The 17,273-nt window shown below is 41.3% G+C and overlaps 1 protein-coding gene across 18 annotated transcripts in view; it reads right to left on the bottom strand.

The window, feature by feature from the left end:
• PLEKHA6 (pleckstrin homology domain containing A6) overlaps positions 1 to 17,273 on the bottom strand; it is a 220,861-nt gene that overhangs the window by 35,609 nt on the left and 167,979 nt on the right. For 16 of the 18 annotated variants that reach the window (XM_074222438.1, XM_074222436.1, XM_074222440.1 and 13 more), the window contains 6 exons: positions 14,848 to 14,962; positions 12,200 to 12,304; positions 11,525 to 11,597; positions 7,801 to 7,901; positions 2,345 to 2,547; positions 1,147 to 1,686 (listed from right to left, as the gene is read on the bottom strand). In XM_074222438.1, the coding sequence (XP_074078539.1) occupies positions 1,147 to 1,686; positions 2,345 to 2,547; positions 7,801 to 7,901; positions 11,525 to 11,597; positions 12,200 to 12,304; positions 14,848 to 14,962 (1,137 nt within the window). The remainder of the gene's footprint in view (positions 1 to 1,146; positions 1,687 to 2,344; positions 2,548 to 7,800; positions 7,902 to 11,524; positions 11,598 to 12,199; positions 12,305 to 14,847; positions 14,963 to 17,273) is intronic. The other 2 variants (XM_074222453.1, XM_074222439.1) reach the window with 1 other exon arrangement.

Raw genomic sequence — 17,273 nt, forward strand, 5'->3', positions numbered from 1 at the left:
AAGGTCATATGGGTCATATTTGTTCTACAGAACAAATCAAGAGAATCCTAGATTTGGTGCTGGAAGTATAACTAGTATAATTAGAGATCATATGTCCAACATACTCCTTCCCTTTTTAGAGATTAAGAAAATGTGGTTCAGGCAACTAGGTGGCACAGTGGATAGAGCATCAGCCCTGGAGTCAGAAGTACTTGAGTTCAAATACGGTCTCAGACACTTGATAATTGCCTAGCTGGTGATCTTGGGCAAGCCACTTAACCCCATTGCTTTAAATAAATAAAATTTAGAAGAAAACGCAGTTCAGGGGAATAGTCTAGCATACATTTTCAGGTAATAAGTTTAGCAGAATCAAGATGTTGTCAATGCCACTCTTGGAAAAAGGACCTAGAATCAATGCTCCTTAGGGAAAGACCACCTGGGATAGGAATTAAAACTTCAATGTTAGGAAGGTGGGATTGTAGATTTGGGCTGAGCAGGTGGGGTCCATGAACCATGTTATTCAATAACATGACTCCATCCATTGTACACCCTAACAGCAACAAGGCAGTGATGATCAACTTTAATGGACTTGCTCATTCCATCAGTGCAGTAATCAGGCATAATTTGGGGGTATCTGCGATGGAGAATAACATCTGTATCCAGAGAAAGAATTGTGGAGTTTGAACAAAGACCAAAGACTATTACCTTTAATTTTAAAAAAAAAACATTATCTTATTATGTAATTTTGCTATCTCATACTTTATTTTTCTTCCTTAAGAATATGATTTCTCTGGGCAGTTAGGTGGCACAGTGGATAAAGCACCGGTCATGGAGTCAGGAGTACCTGAGTTCAAATCTGATATCAGACATTTAATAATTACCTAGCTGTGTGGCCTTGGGCAAGCCACTTAACCCCATTTGCAAAAACAAAAAAAAAATAAATAAAATAAAAAGAATATGATTTCTCTCTTATCACATTCAACTTAGATCATTGTATACCATGGAAACAATATAAAGCCTAACAGACTGCCTTCTGGGGGGGGGGGTGGAGGGAGGGAAGCAAGATTGGGGGGAAAATTGTAAAACTCAAAAAAAATAATAGCTCCATTCCCAATAAGACACTAGTGGGACCCTACCAACCCTTTCCCCATTCCAGTCAGGCCTCACCTCCTAAGATCTTCAGGTGGTGGTGCTCCCCGACGAAGGTTCACCCATTGCTGCAGCTGGTTCATGGAGCTCTTGCGTTGAGCAATCTTGTCTGGGTTAGTTCGGGGTGGGAAGCTCCGACGGTGCCCAATACTCTCCCCATCCTGGGGCGGAAAAGCAGTACTGCCTGGCCTGCTAGGTGAACTATATTGCCAGCCATTTGGTTGGGTCCCTCGCTCCCCACCGGTAGGCACTCGTGGGGCTTCTGGGTAGGGGCTGCCTGGCTCTAATGCTGGTTCTGGTCCAGCAGGGACACCATTGGCTTTCACCAAGGGTTCTTTCTTGACCTCTGGTTGCTCCAGCTTCCGTTCTGTCTTTTCACAACCTCGGCCATCTCCTTCCCCTCGTGTCTTGGACTCTGGCTCTGGTTTGGCGATGCTGTTTCTGGGCTGATGATGATGATGGTGGTGTTTGCTGGGCGGGATATTCTCTGAGTCGGGCTTCTCAAGGTTGCGGGAGGCCGAAGGTGTGCCTGTCAGTAGATCCAACCCCTTCCCAGAGCTGAAACAGGGTTAGAAAGGGGGAGGCAGGGAGAGATGGGAAAGGAACCGACAAAAACAGAAAAACCCAAGATAGTAGGATTCAGGCTTCCTGGAGAGTTCACCCCACTCTTACTTTGCACAGACATATAATAGACACAATATAAATCCTTGCCAAGCTCTCTCTATCCCAGAGCTTGCCTCTAGGATCAAATAAATTTGTTTGACTAGTTTCTCATAACCTGACCTTTTTTCATTTTACTGTAAGTACATCTTAACATCTTACTCTCTTCCACAAATATGATCTCTGCACTTCTTGCAGGACAAAGCATTCCATTTCCAGTTTAGTTCATATCTATCTTGTGTTTACTTTGTGTGTGTGTGTGTGTGTGTGTGTGTGTGTGTGTGTTGCCTTCCCCATGAGGATGTAAACTTTCCAAGGGCAAGAACTGTTCTTCTTAGTATCTCCCAATACATAGTACAGCATCTAAAATAATGTAAGTGCCTAAAAGGTGCCTATGGACAGACCATCTATTGAGAAGTAGGTTTTCCCCTGTCAGTTCTAGGTCAGAAGGTCGGAGGGATGAGAATGAGGAGGATCCTGAGTGTCTTTCTTTCTTGACCCCTTCCCACCATCCCTTTCTATTCTTCCACATAGTGTTTAGTCCAATGGTGCTTACCTGTGGCGAACAGTTTGAGGGGCTGACCTCTGAGCTGGGGGAATCTGTACCCGAGCTGCCTCCCCCATGGCCTGGATCCAGGACTCCTGCTCCTCAGGGCTCTCAGCACTGAAGAAATAGGTGCGGACCCCAGCATGCTCAGCCTGCAGGGAGAGGCAGTTCGTGGGATCGTCCCTGGCCTCTCCTGCCCAGCACACCGTCACCTGCAAAGAGAAAAGAAGAAAATCCACCAAACAGGCAGGGAGAGAGTCATTCCCTGGCCACTCTCCTCCTACATGGTGCTCAAGGCCAATGATGGGGGCTGGATCTGGGGGATAAACACCAAGAACTATCCCAGATATTCCAACCAACAACCAGGAGTTTACCTAGCCTGCCGACCTGCTCCTGAGGGACTTGTAGGCAGCCACACCACAGATAGGACAATTAAGCATGCCCATTTCCCCCATTTTCCATGATTCCATATTTTATTTTAAGGACAATCACTCTGAGTTTGAAGGAGATTCCATTGCCTTGCACCTACTAGTCTGTCCCTTAGCTTTTCTCTTAAGAAATTGGCACCATTTCTTCATGGGTGTGGAGTGCAGTGAAGGGAAGACAACCAAACCTCTATCTCCACAGGCATGCAAGGGGGCATGTATTGTCACATGGGTGGGACATACTACCTAGTCGGTGGCCACGGGTGGGCACAGCGGGCGGGAACCCGGAGGAGAGCTCCTGTCCAGAGGAGGGGGATCCTCACGCGATGAGAAGGAGGAGAGATAGAGAACAGGTCAACCAACCACCAGAGGGGAATAGAGAAACAGTAGAAGGGTGGATTTAGAGAAGGAGCAAGGAGTAGGATAGTGAAAGAGACCAAAGGACAGAGAGAGGTAGTCTGCCAAACCCTGTTTTCTTTTAGGGTGCCCCAAATCTCCTAGAGGCTTAGTACTCATCATCCCCTGCTGAATGGAGGAGCTGGCATCAGCTGCTAAATGTTGAGATTGGAAGTTAGAGCATTGGACAGGAAGTCAAAACTATTGTCAAACACTATCCCTTCATTGATGGTCAGAGTTTAGCTTACAAGAATTAATTAGCATAATATTTGAGATGTAGAAGGTATTTAAATACTTCTTGAATTATTGAATCAGACTAAGAATTCTCTGAGGGCTCAGACTGTACCTTCCCAGTCAGACTATGGGAATTCTCTGAGGGCTTCTTCTTCTGGGGACTAGTCATCCTTTTGAGACTGACTCTCGAAAATAAAGAATTGCTATGACTAATATGGAAAAATGTTAAACACAGTTATACATGTAGAACCTATATCAGATTGCTCTCTGTGATAGGGGGATGGGGGGAAGGGAGGGTGGTAGAAAATGTGAACCCAAAAGTTTACAAGAAGATGAATGCTAAGAACTATCTGCATGTACTAGAAAAAAAATATAAAAAATTATAATATAACGGATGTGAAAAAAAAGATGGGGAGCTGCATTTCTTGCCATGTATAAGAAGAAGACTACCTGACAGAATGGAGGCTGTGCTTTCTTTGAAAACTACAGCTCACATACCAGATTTTCATATAGAGCAGGTTAGTGGTGAAAAGGTCAGAAAAAGTACTTGTGTATTAGGAAAAATATTTAAATGAATCAAGGAGATATTTCCTTTATCTTAAATGAATAGTTTGATGCCTGGAAGGAATAAGAAAAAAAAATGTTGGACTAATAAAATCTGCTAAAATATGTGTGAAAAGAAATAAGTTTTTAGCAATTCAGATTTGACCAATTTGGGTCAGAAAAAAAATGAATGATGGCACAAATATAAACATATAAATCTCTCTGTGAATGATGTAGGATACCTCATATGTTTGATGTAAGGAGCAGAGAGAAAGAATTTTTATTTATTAACAGCTGGGGAAATGTGAAATTCATTAAGCATAGTTTTAAGGACATTTGATAAATTGATGGATTGTTTTGAGAACTTCGAGGTGCAAGGAATTATGATATGTTGATTCGTTTACATATTAACTGTTTTGAAAATTAAGATAACGAAACTAATAAAAAGAGTTCTCGTATTAAAAAATAAAATAAAACAAAAAAATAAAAGAGTTGCTGTGACCAATTAGGCCAGGCCAAGAATAGTACTATAAGCAAGCGCCATGGAGTAGAAGATACTGAAAGGGATTATAGTTAAGGAAGGAGCAAAAATGGGAAAATTGGGGGGGGGAGAAAGATTAAAGTAATTACTTCATTAATTCAACAAATTAAGGGCAGGTTGATTCAATTTAATTCAAATCAGATTTATTTGGCACCTGCTATGTATGGTTACTTTTCCTCTCTGGTCCTCAATTTCTTCATCTGTAAAATGAGAGGATTAGATTGGGTACTTTGTAAGATCCCTTCTACCTTTGATGTTCTATGATTCACATTGCTTGCCTTCTCAGTGGGTAGGGAAGGGACTGGAGAGTTGAAATTTAAAAATTGAAAAAAAGGGTTAAAATTTTTTTTAAAAATCATTTTTATGATTCAGAGTGGGACCTGGGGAGAAAGATAACAGAGAGATCAGGGTTTAAAGTATGGATTCTTCAACAATAACAATACAAGACCTATATCTAGAAGAAATCTTTAAAAATAGGAAAAGTTCCACATGTTCCAGAATATTTATGGCAGCTCTTTTTTGTAGTGGGGAATGACTAAACAAGTTATGGTATATGACTGTCATGGAATACTGTTGTTCTACAATAAACCATAAATGGTTGGATTCTAGAGAAATATAGAACAAATTACAGAAACTGAATCTGAGCAAAGGGGGCAGAACCAAGAGAACACTGTACGAGTTAACAAGAACATTGTGGGTTGATCAGCCCACACAATGCAGCTCCTCTCAGCAGTTCAGAGAGCTAGGACAACCCTAGGAGACCTGCTATGGATAATGCTATCCACATCCAGAGAAAGAAAAACAAAATAAAAACTCCTACAGAATCTGATTGAATGCTATATTCACTTTTTAAAATATTTTCTTATGTTTTTCTTTCCTAGCTCATGGTTTTCTTTCTTTTCCCTTAATCCCAATTCCTCATACAGAAAATGACTAATCTGTAAACATGTTAAACACAAACATGTATGAACAATATTCACCAAACTGTTCGCCACTAAGGGGAGGGGGGGTGGGAAGGTAGGGTGGAAGGAAATTATGTAACTTAAAAATATGCATATGATGGGGATGAATGTTGAAAAATCAATCAGAAAAATGTATGGGTTCTTCAATTGGGGCCTCTAATCTGCTTTTAAAAATATTTTGATAACTACATATTAATGGAATTATTTCTTTTTCAATATTTTTTATTTTGTTTTATATATTATTCAGAGAAGGGGTCCATAAGTTTCACTAGAATGTCAAAGGGATCCATGACCCCCAAGAAAAGGAAAGAACTTCTGTCTAGAGATGCTAAAAATTGGAGGGACTCAGGGGTAAAAAATGTTAAGTGCTATGACCAAAAAACCTCTTCAAATGGGAAAGTGAGGCCAGAAAAGTCACCTCAACTCCCTAGGGTTTGCTTCATTAGCCAGTAAGAGGTTAACACACTTGGCTCTGGACTGAGCAAGAATGGACGGACCCTGACTCTGCATTAGTAAAGGATCCAAGGTTCCCTTGGTGGCCACTGCTGGACAAGCCTCCTCTGTGTCTCTCTCTGGGGAAGGGTCACTGAATAGGCAGGCACAGACAGGACCCTTTGTGGGCCAATGAGCAGAGCTCTCTCTGAGTTGGGTTTGAAAGAGGCACGGTGCCAGGTGGGGGAAGGGAAGAAAAGAGATGAAAGGATCTGAGGCTTATGGCATCAGTCTGTCAGCCAATCAATATTTCTCAAACGCCTGCTGTCTCCAGCTAGCTCCACCAGGCCTAGGAGGGTGTGTACCCGAATAGGTCTGGAGGGGAGGGTGAGACAATCTGCTCCAGTGTGTCTACCATTGTGTATGTGGGGGTGTGTGTCATGTACATCGAAAAGATTTGTTTTTGGTTAAACAGAATGTTCCCATTTCCTCAGCAAGATCCAGGGTTCCCCGGAGTCAGGGATCTAGTAATTGTTTTTTCTGTTCACACCCCCAATACACACACACACACACACACACACACACACACACACACACACACACCAGGAGACTAGAAATTATGGTAATTAAGGATCAGAGGTCTAACAGTTCAATAAGGGATATTTAGGAGGCAAGAAAGGAAGGCAAAAAGTGAACAGATGAACAAGAATTGTTCGCCATTTTAAAATCTCTATTTTAGTGAAATTCATTTCCCACTTTCATCCCAAAAGAGACAATGAGGTCCTTGGGGTTGAGGAACCTTGTGACCTTAGGGAAGAGTCTTAACCTCTCTGGGTCTCAGTTTCCCTAACTGTAAAAGGCAGGACTAGAATCACCTCTACATGATTAAGGACTTCTAGTGCCAACCTTCTGCGCACCTCTGAATTAGGGGATGGTCCTGTTCTGCCTGGCCCCAGGCAATAGATGGAAGTTATAAAGGAGAGGCTACATTTAATCAAACTTCCTCTAGTTATCTAACAATGGAATGAGCTGCCTCAGCAAGTTGTGAGTTCTTTCTCATTGGAGGTCTTCAAGTGAAGGTTGAATGACTACATAGAGATAGCGAGGGGGAAACTTATGGAGATCAGGGCTGACTTCTGAGGTTCATTCCAGCTTGGTGATTCTGGGTGGTCTGAGACTGAGAAGGAGATTTTTCAAGGGGAACTCAGGGTACCATAAGCTTCAAGATGTCTCCTAAGAACTCACAGCACAAAGGCTAGAAGGGAGTCCTTAGGCACTGACATTGGAGAGTTGACCATGCCAGGCTGGGTCCCACCACTATCCTGGCACAACAATTGGATTATTCATTCCAGTGTCTGGTCTGGGGTCTGAGAGCCTGGTCTAAGGATCCCATATAAACATCTCCAGAAAACCTGGGAAGGATATAATGACAGGCTAGTGAGAAAAGAGCATGGGGTGAGATAAAATCGCCATAAAGACATGCCCCAGTTCACTGGACAGTGTTGGGGCAATAGAGGGAGGGTCCTCTTACCTACTATCTCTGAAAAATCTGAAGGTTTGTGGATGCACCAAGAGAACAGTCTTCCTGGAGAAGGCTGCCACAATATCCTAGCCCTGAAATACCTTTCACAGGGCACTGGGTGAGTGCCAACAGAGCATTCCTCTAAGATGACAGGAAAGTAAAGTCATCCTATTCCTTTTCAGATCCAAAAGCACTGGGCTGAAATCGCAGCCCTGCTGTTCACTAGCTGTATGACCTTGGGTTTTGGTTTCCTTTCCTATGGCTTTCCAGCTCTAAGTTCTATGATCCTGTTTGCTAGAGGAGAGTTGACTTCTCCTCACTCCCCACCATCCCTAAGAAGACCTGATTTGAGAAAGAGGAAGATAAGAGGGTGGGAGGTAGCCTCTGCCCAGCTAGGGTGGCCCACTGACCTTAAAGGTATGTTTTCGGCTGATGTTATCCGAGGGCTGCACAGCCCCTACCCGAAAGCTCAGGAGTGGGATGCTTCCCAGGATGCTCTCCTCCTTCTCATCTGTAGGGGAAAGAATGAATGGAGCAGGGAGGTGAGGCAGGGTTGAGGAGAGGAGAACCCTGGTAGGGGCCTCAGCTACTTTGTATGCCTTTGGCCCCTCACTAGTAGTAAGGACTCTAGCTCCAATTAGCTCCCCTGCATTGCCTCCCACCTCCCAGCTTCCAGCACCACCTCTTGGCTCTTTCTCTCATCCCATTGGGGCTCCAGTTCACAATGCCTACTGTTGAATTATTCATCCTGGCTCACAGAGGAGCCCTTTGGATTAGCCAGTCCAGACCCCAGCTGCCAGCCAGAGGTAAGACTGGATAAGCCAAAAGGGAGCAGGGTAGGAGAAAGGCAGGACCAGACCCAATGTGGTGAAGATAGTTGACTTAACTCTTCCCCAGCACTGGGACAAAGCATTGGAGGTCCCAGATTTGTTTTTAAAAATTGGATCCCTCTGTATCAAAAGGCTTTGAACCTTGACTATATAAAACTTGATCTATCCTAAATTTTTTAAAAGGTTGCGGAAAGATGAATTTTCTTAGATAATAATACATACATTGATTAAAACAAAAGCAACCATCATTGTAGAGAGCTGACTTTTCCTCACTCCCCCCATACACACACACACACACACACACACACACATACATACACATACACACACACACACACACATACACACACACACACACACACACACACACACACACACACACAAACCCCTCTGCCTATATACCCAGCACCTCAGCTGGCCTCTCCTTACTCTTATCTGGGCCCTTTCCCATCCTACCACTTTCCTTTTTTATCCTCTAGGTAGGAAACAGTAAATTCAGGCTCCATGGGAAGAGAAACAAAAACTCCTTTTAAGAATTAGAATTGCCTCTAGCCCAGGGGCTCATTCTCTTTTCAATTCTGCCTTTACCTCACCAAGCAATTGGGTCTTAACCTCTCTCTGCACCTCCCTTTTCTCCAGTGAGAAGAAAAGTCCCATCCAGTTATAGCATCCTAAATTCTAGAAGGCTTTGGCTGTGGCCATCAAGTAAGAGATTAGCTTGCCATTTTGCAGAATGCTCTCTGGAGGCTCCAATGTTAGTCTCCTCTGGAAGTGTGGATAGGGCTGTTTGTGGAGTATTTCCTAAAATAAAATATCTCAGTTCTCCTTCCCCTTTGGAGACTTTCTTGGGGTTCCCTATGGTCTGCCAACTGGGATTATGTTCTTGCAGATCATTCACATCCTAAACCCTGTACCACCCCAGGACAGATCCCACTTACAACCACCCCTACCTCACCACTTCATACTGAGTCGTAGTAGCCCAGGGTATAGGGAGAGCTGGAAGGGATGGAGGGAGTCACTGGGTGCCGAGTTTGCTTGCCAAGGTTAATGATTCACTGGGCAGCTCCCAGGAAAGTTCAGGAAAAAAAGAAAAGACAGGTGTCTGGCATCCCTCAGGTCAGGGAATGGGAGGAATAATGGTCTATCTGCTGCAAAGAGGCTTCAATCTGAGTCCAAGTCACATCTATATTGTATTCCCCTGTATTGCATCATCCAGATTCTGCTGCTATTCCTTCAATGTGTTCCCCTCTTTGGGGGAAGTATATAATGAAAGTTAAAAACAACCCAGTCATTCTGGTGAGACAACCCAAGAACAAGAATAATTTAGGCAAAGGTGATTTTGATTACTTGGGAACCGTAGTAGGGTTCAAGTCAAGTTCTCCAACAAGCTTGTTGGACATAGATCCTGTATAAAGTTGTGCTCCTCAAGGGACTAGACTATGACTGCAAATTAAATTATGCATTTTAAAATAAAATAATACACTGGTATTATTTTATGTAAATAGATTATTTTTATATAATATCTATTTATAATATAATACAAAATAAAATTATATATTTTTACATATGTATTTTGTTCTAAATGACACTTCTAAATAAAATGGCATTAATGATAGTCAATATAAGGTCTGATTGGAGGCAAATTAGAGTGTTTAGATTTTCATTTTCTCTTTTCAGTTCACCCTGCTCACCCCTTTCTCTTTTCATTTCACACTTATAAATTTAAAGCATTAAAATTTACAATGATTACATTATATTTCTCTAAATACCATCATATTTGGGGACACAATACCCATGCTTTGGGGGGCACTAAAAATTAAAACAAATTATAACAACTAGAATATAAAGTAATTTTCCTCTGAGATAACCTCCCCAAAACAGTGTTGTTGCTTAGTCAGACATGGGGTCTCTCCCATTAGAATGTAAGGGTAGAATTTGATTTGTTTTTCTTCTTTCTTTTGTATCCCAAAATCTTAGCAGCCTAGGATACAGTAGATGCTTAATAGATTCTTATTGATGAATTCTTCATTTGTTAGTGATGCTCACTCTTATTCCCAATTTGTACAACTTTTGGATTTGCTTACCTGTATATAAGTTGGTCCCCCCATACATACACACACACACACACACACACACACACACACACACGCACACACGCACACACACACACCCCTTCTCCAAATGTAAATTCTCTGAGGACAAGAATTGTTTTATTTGGGGTTTTATAAACTCAAATATATATTTATATCTATATCATCTGTCTGTCTATGTCTCTCTATATACACACATATCTACATCTCTATATCTACATATATCTTGGGCCTCCAATGCTTTGCCTCCAATGCTTTACCTCAATGCTGGAGAATAGTTAAGTCAGAAGACTTCACACCACAGTGTGTGTGTGTGCGTGTGTGTGTGTGTGTGTGTGTGTGTGTGTGTGTGTCTGTCTGTCTGTCTGTCTGTCCAGAACACCTAGACCAGTACCTTGTCCATGAAAGTCTCTCAAATAAATACCAGTTGAATTCAGTTGACTAGTGTTGCTGTGGAGAGTTTTGCTAACTGACTGCCCAGTCCCCAGACTGGTTGAGATGCTGCTGTACCTTCTCTGAAAAGAAGGAAAAGGAGAGCAGTCCCTTCTGAAAATCTCCACCTGAGGTATCAAGTTCTACTTGAAGTCTTTGGCTATAGAACCTTCCATTTGATTTCATCTTCCTTCTTTCTTCTTCTGTCCTACACCTAGTATCTTCTCCCAATGTTGCCCTCACTTTGCAATGCTTCCCTCAACAAGTCTACTGTGTAGGACACTGTGCTTTTGTTGTTGCTGTTGTTCATCCATTCTTCAAGAGGACCATGACATATGAGTGGGTAAGTGAGACACAGTCATCAACCTCACACTCTCTTTCAGAGTCATCAAAGTCCAGTGAGTGGCAGGACAAAAGTCAAAATGAGTGACGATGACCTCGGGTGCAGTGGATGACCTTGGAGACTTAAGGACTGAGCCAGATTATGTGCCTGTGTGGGTGGGTGTTCACTTATACATCAGCTCAGCTTAACTGAGTGGGGTGGGGGCAGCAAGGTGGCACAGTGGAGGGAACACCAGCCCTGGAGTCAGGAGAACCTGAGTTCAAATATGGCCTCAGATACTTAATAATTGCCTAGCCATGTGATCTTGACCAAGTCACTTAATCCTATTGCCTTAAATAAATTTTAAAAATGTTTTTAAAAAGAGAGGTGAGGTGGGCAGAGAAAAGAGGTCAGCTTGAGACTGTCCCTTCCTTGGGTTGAAGGGGAGGAAGAGACTCACCTTTGTAGTAAAAGAGGCATCGATCAACCAGGACAAACCAGCGTTTATTCCATTGCTTCACCCCAGAGCTGGCCTGAAAGGACACATGGAGAGATAGAGGTTGTCAATATGGTACAGTTGAGAGAATGCTGAGGGAGGAGATGTAAGACTGTTCTGATGCTAACATGCTATGGGACCTTTGGGAGAAATCACAACTCTCCAGCCACTCAAAAGATAAATGAGAAAGCAGATAACTCAGTGAGTCAGTCAATAAACATTTATTAACTGCCTACTATGTGTCAAATGTTGGGAATACAAATAAAGCTCAAGTAGCTCATAGTCCAATAGGGGAGAAAATAAGCAAACATCTATGTGTAAGCAAATTAGATAGAGGATAAATTCCCAACAGAGGAAAGATACTAGAATTAAAGGGATCTTTCTGTTTTTATAGGACTTGAATGAAACTAGGAAAGACATGGGACAAATGGCTAGAGACTGGAGGTGGAGCACCTTGTTGGAAGAATAGCAAGTAGGCTGGTGTCACCGTCCATGGAAGTTAAAAGAACACCAAGTGAGCAGAATAGAGGGAGGTGAAGACAGGGCCCAGGACAGAACCCTGGGGGCCATGCACACACAGTCACTTCAGAGATCCTTGGAGGATAGAATGGTGACCCAGAGAGCACTGAGGAAAGGTACCTGCTTGAAGAGCCAGCCACTCTTTGTGACAGTTGCATTGGGGTTTCGCTTCATGGAGTTGGAACGTTTGCCAAAGGCTATAGCTTTGCGGGAAGTACGCGGTGCCTGGGAAGAAGAAATAGAGAAAAGTTCAACTTTTTTCATCCCTTACCTTCTTGCCATGTCTTCCAAGATAACTGCCTTTGTTTAAAGGTGGTATGGGACCTTACGTTTTCTCCTTCTCTCCCTTCCTTGCAGTTTTCTTCACTGACTTCACTCTGGACAAATGATTTCCTCTCTCTTGCTCACTACAACCCCACCTGGACCTCAAACTTTTGTCTCTTTCTCTGTCTGTCTGTCTCTCTCCCCCTCCATCTCTCTCCATCCTCCATCCCCAGAGTCCTCATAGAATCCAATGCCCAAGAGTAGTAGGGAGTCAGGAGATTTGGGTTTTGGTTTCAGCTCCACCACTAAACAGTTGTGTGACTTTGGACAAATCCCTTAGCCCCTTTCCTTAACAGCCCAGGAAAGTTCTCTGGCATCTTTGGGGGATGATTTGTGCTTTAATTATTTTGGTTGTTGAAGTCCTAGGAACTGTCTGTACCTGTTCTGTAGTTCTTTCCTAGTAGGAGGAAAACACCTTAGATAGCAAGAGATTTGCATAATGTCATGGGCACAACACTAACCTCCATATCACCCCACCACCCCATGCTATCAGAAGAGTTTCTGATTGGCTGAAAAAATCTTCTAAAGAATAAGCTCTATCTAGGAGGCCCAGGTAAATGAATCCCGCCCTCCACCCTCCTCATTCCCTCACCCCTAAATAAGCCCTGGGGACATTCTGTAAGGAAAGCTATCATTCTTGTCTTTGGGCCAGAAAGGAGTAAATGCTCAAAACAGAGAGAATCCTAATGAGCCATGCTCTACCAGGAACTGAATATGTAGCTAGACAGAATCACTGAAGAAGTGAGGGCCTACCTGGGCTAGACCAGAGAGACTTTTAAAATTCACATTTCCAATGACCTCCTGGTATACTATTTGTGATTTTATAATTTTTTTTCTCAATAAAGGGACCCTAGAAAATGTACTCTTGTAAACCCTTCACATAAGAAGGGAGAGGAGTGTTTGCTATTGTGGGGTGGGGGGGATGGCAAAAGGGAATGGGACATGGTAAGTAGGACCCAAAAATCTTTGAAGGATCAAGATCAAGAAAGGTCCAGAAATCAATATGACCAGAAAGGACAATGATCAATGTTGGAAGGGATGTGGGAAATCTGGAACACTGATACATTGTTCATGGAGCTGTGAACTCATCCAACCTTTCTGTAGAGCAATTTGGAATTACACCCAAAAGGCAATAAAAATGTGCATAGCCTGAAGAGATTATGAAAAATGGTCAAAACAATCACTTGTACAAAAATATTCATAGCAGCCCTGTTTGTGGGTGGCAAAAGAATTGGAAATTAAGTGAATGTCCTTCAATTGGGGAAATGGCTTTAACAAACTGTGGTATATGTATGTCATGGAACACTATTGTTCAATTAGAAACCAGGAGGGATGGAAATTCAGGGAAGCCTGGAAGGATTTGCATGAACTGATGCTGAGCAAGATGAGCAGAACCAGAAGAGCATTGTACACCCTAACAGCAACATGGGGGCGATGATCAACCTTAATGGACTTACTCAATCCATCAGTGCAACAATCAGGCACAATTTGGGGTTATATGTGATGAAGAATACCATCTGTATCCAGAGAAAGAACTGTGAAGTTTGAACAAAGACCAAAGACTATTACCTCTCATTTAAAGGAAAAAAAAAAAACCTGTTTTCTTATTATGTAATTTTGCTATCTCCTTAAGGATATGATTTCTCTCTCATCACATTCAATTTAGATCAATGTATACCATGGAAACAATGTAAAGACTAAAGAAACTGCCTTCTATGGAGGGGGGGGGAAGAGAAGATTAGGGGGAAATTTGTAAAATTCAAAATAAAATCTTTCTTTCATTAAAAAAAAGAAAGAAAGGTCCAGAAAGTCTGGTGGGATTAGAGATCATGGCAAGTTTCAAAAATAGCCAAGGAGGGGATCCTAAGGGAATAAATGAACAAAGGTTTCTTGGACTGATTTAATCAAGGCAATGTTCTTTCAGTAAAAAGAACACTGAATTTGGCAATGTCAAACAAGTCAAAAAATCAGAATTTAAACACACTATGTGAGGTCTGGATAAATCACCTCACCACCCTGAGTCTCAGTATCCTTATCTGTAAAGTGAGAGTTCAATTAAATGAATACTAAGGTACAATTCAATTATGGATTCTGATCCAATAACATACTGGGATGCCTGGGAAGTCTAATGTGTTGTAAAATTCTGGACTGAAAATTTTATCAGGTCCTTTTCTCCTTCGTAAATCAGGGATAAGAATGAATACCTGTAATACTTACCTCATAGGGTAATTGTGAGGATTAAAGGAAATTTTTAAAAGAATCTTTTCTTTTTAAATTATACAACATTCAAACTTTCAGAGATTTTGTAACATAAGAAGGAGTTCACTGGTGACGGGGATGGAAGAGAGGGCCATCTGGATTTTTCTGATGATTAGATTGACTTGTTTCCTAGGTTTAAGTATAGTTATCCCAGATTGACTGGGAATCTCAAAGGAAAGACTTACCCTGACATTGGGCCGCTCTGGGGGGACCTCAGACACCATGTTGTTGTTGACTGTGTCACTGGAGGTGGTTGTGGAGCGCTTTCCACCAGTTTTACTGGACATGTCCAAGGCAGATCTGAACCCCAAGTTAGATAGGAAGAGAAGAGGGAAATTTTTTTATAGTTAAGAATCAACCACTACTTCCTTTTTTTTCCATCTCCTTGTCTTCCTTTCCTAATTCCTGACCAGCATCAGGGGAAAAATTAGTGCTTTAATCTCTCCTCCCCAACTTCTTTGCAGAAATAGGAAATTATAGGAAAAGCACATTACATGTAACAGCCACCCAAAATTGTATGGATTGGTTAATTTAGCTGAACTATTTTCCATCTCTTCTTTTAAACTTTAGCCTTGGTTATAAGACAAGACACTCAGTGAGGGAGAAGGGATGTTGGGAAATGTAAGTAAATAAAAACAAAACAAAAATGTTCTCTTTTTTAAAAAAATGAAAATAAAATCAGTACTTCCTAGTAATAAAGAGATCATTTTCTGAAAAATTAGCGGCAACTCTCAGCTTTTACAAGGTGCTTCAGGGCAAGCAAAGGGATTCCAAAAGCTCCCATCTCCTTTTTCTTCTTTAATCTATAAGTCAAGATAGATAATGAGAACTGTATCTTTTATTTGTCTGATTTCTACCTGATTTTCCTGTTTAAGTTCTTAACTTGGGGAGCCAAAGTCAAAGTCACTCAGTTCTCATTACTAAAACAATGATGCTCCAAAAGAGTTCTCCCTCCATTCCATGCCTGATCTTAGCCGTGATCACTTAATCAAGAAGTGATCCCTGGGTGGCTTGCATGTCACACGGCTGGGTGATTGTTGGGTCTACGGGGCTGGATATGGGCTCCGGTGCTCGTGGCTCCAGGGCTGGTGCTCCATCCACTGCACCACCTGGCCATACTTACAATTATTACTATTTTTTTTTAATTTTAATTTTTTTCTCTCCCCTTTACTTTATCACTCAAGCAAGTCTATATTCATGGGGGGAGGGGGTATTTCATTTACTCTTAAACAAAAATATTTTATTAATGTAAAAAAAAATTTGTACAAAATGAGAAGAAAAAAGAAAAGAAAAAAAAGAAGAAAAAAGAATTGATCCCTTTCCGATTACACAAGTCGTAGTAATTGTTCTATTCCTTCCATCTCAAAGATGACCATGACCTCAAGTAAATATAATTTGTATTAAAGTGAGGAGGTGTTATGCAAAGACACCATTCTCACTATGTCTTTCAGAACCATCTGAACCCAGTGATCTGATATAGTAGGAAGAGGCTATCTGATATTAGCCTGGATATGATGGAAGACTATGGTCTCTTAGATATAAGTCTTTTACTAGAAACAATTAGCAACTTTAGCAAAAGACCTGTTTAGTGTCCTACCAATAAAAATTCCAGAAAATTACTTTAATAAGTTAGAAAAAATGTAAATTCATATGAGGAATAAAAATTCAAGAATTTCCAGGGAGTTAATAAAAAGTGCAAAAGAAGGTGGCTTAGCCCTACCAGATTTAAAATTATATTATAAAGCATCAGTCATCAAAATGTCTGGTATTGGCTAAGAAATAGAGTGGCAGATCAGTGGAACAGACTAGGTGCAAAAGAGATAGCAGGAAATGATTATAGTAACCTGCTGTTTGATAAACTCAAGGAGTCCAGCTTCTGGGATAAAAAACTCTCTCTAATAAAAACTGTTGGGAAAATTGGAAGTTAGTATGGCAGAAACAAGATGAGACCAAAATGGATACAGAATTTAGACATAAAAGACAATATTGTATGCAAACTAGGAGATCAAGGAACAGTTTACCTGTCAGATCTATGCAAAGGGAAGCAGTTTATGAACAAGGAAGAGATGGTGAACATCATTAAAAACAAGCTGGATAATTTTGATTACATTAAATTAAAAAGCTTTTGCATAAACAAAACTACTGTAATCAAGATCAAAGAAATGTTGTAAATTAATTTTTACAGCTAGTATTTTTGACAAAGGACTCATTTCTAAAATTTATAAAGAACTAAGTCAAATTAATAAAAAAAAAACAAGCCATTCCCCAATTGATAAATCGTCAAAAGATATGCAGAAGCAATTTACAGGTGAGGAAATCAAAGTGATCCATAGTCATATGAAAAATTGCTCTAACTCATACTGATTAGAGAAATGCAAATTAAAGCATCTCTGAGGTACCACCCCATACCTCTCAAACTGGCCAATATGACCAGAAAAGATAATGATCAATGTTGAAAGGAATGTGGAAAATCTGGGACACTAATGCATTGTTGGTGGAGCTGTGAACTCATACACCTTTCTGGAGACCAATTTAGAATTAGGCCCAAAGGGCAATAAAAATATGCATAACCTTTGATCCAGCAATACTACTACTGGGTCTATACCCTGAA

The sequence above is a fragment of the Macrotis lagotis genome, chromosome 2 (genome assembly GCF_037893015.1).
Source record: "Macrotis lagotis isolate mMagLag1 chromosome 2, bilby.v1.9.chrom.fasta, whole genome shotgun sequence".
NCBI lineage: Eukaryota > Metazoa > Chordata > Mammalia > Peramelemorphia > Peramelidae > Macrotis > Macrotis lagotis.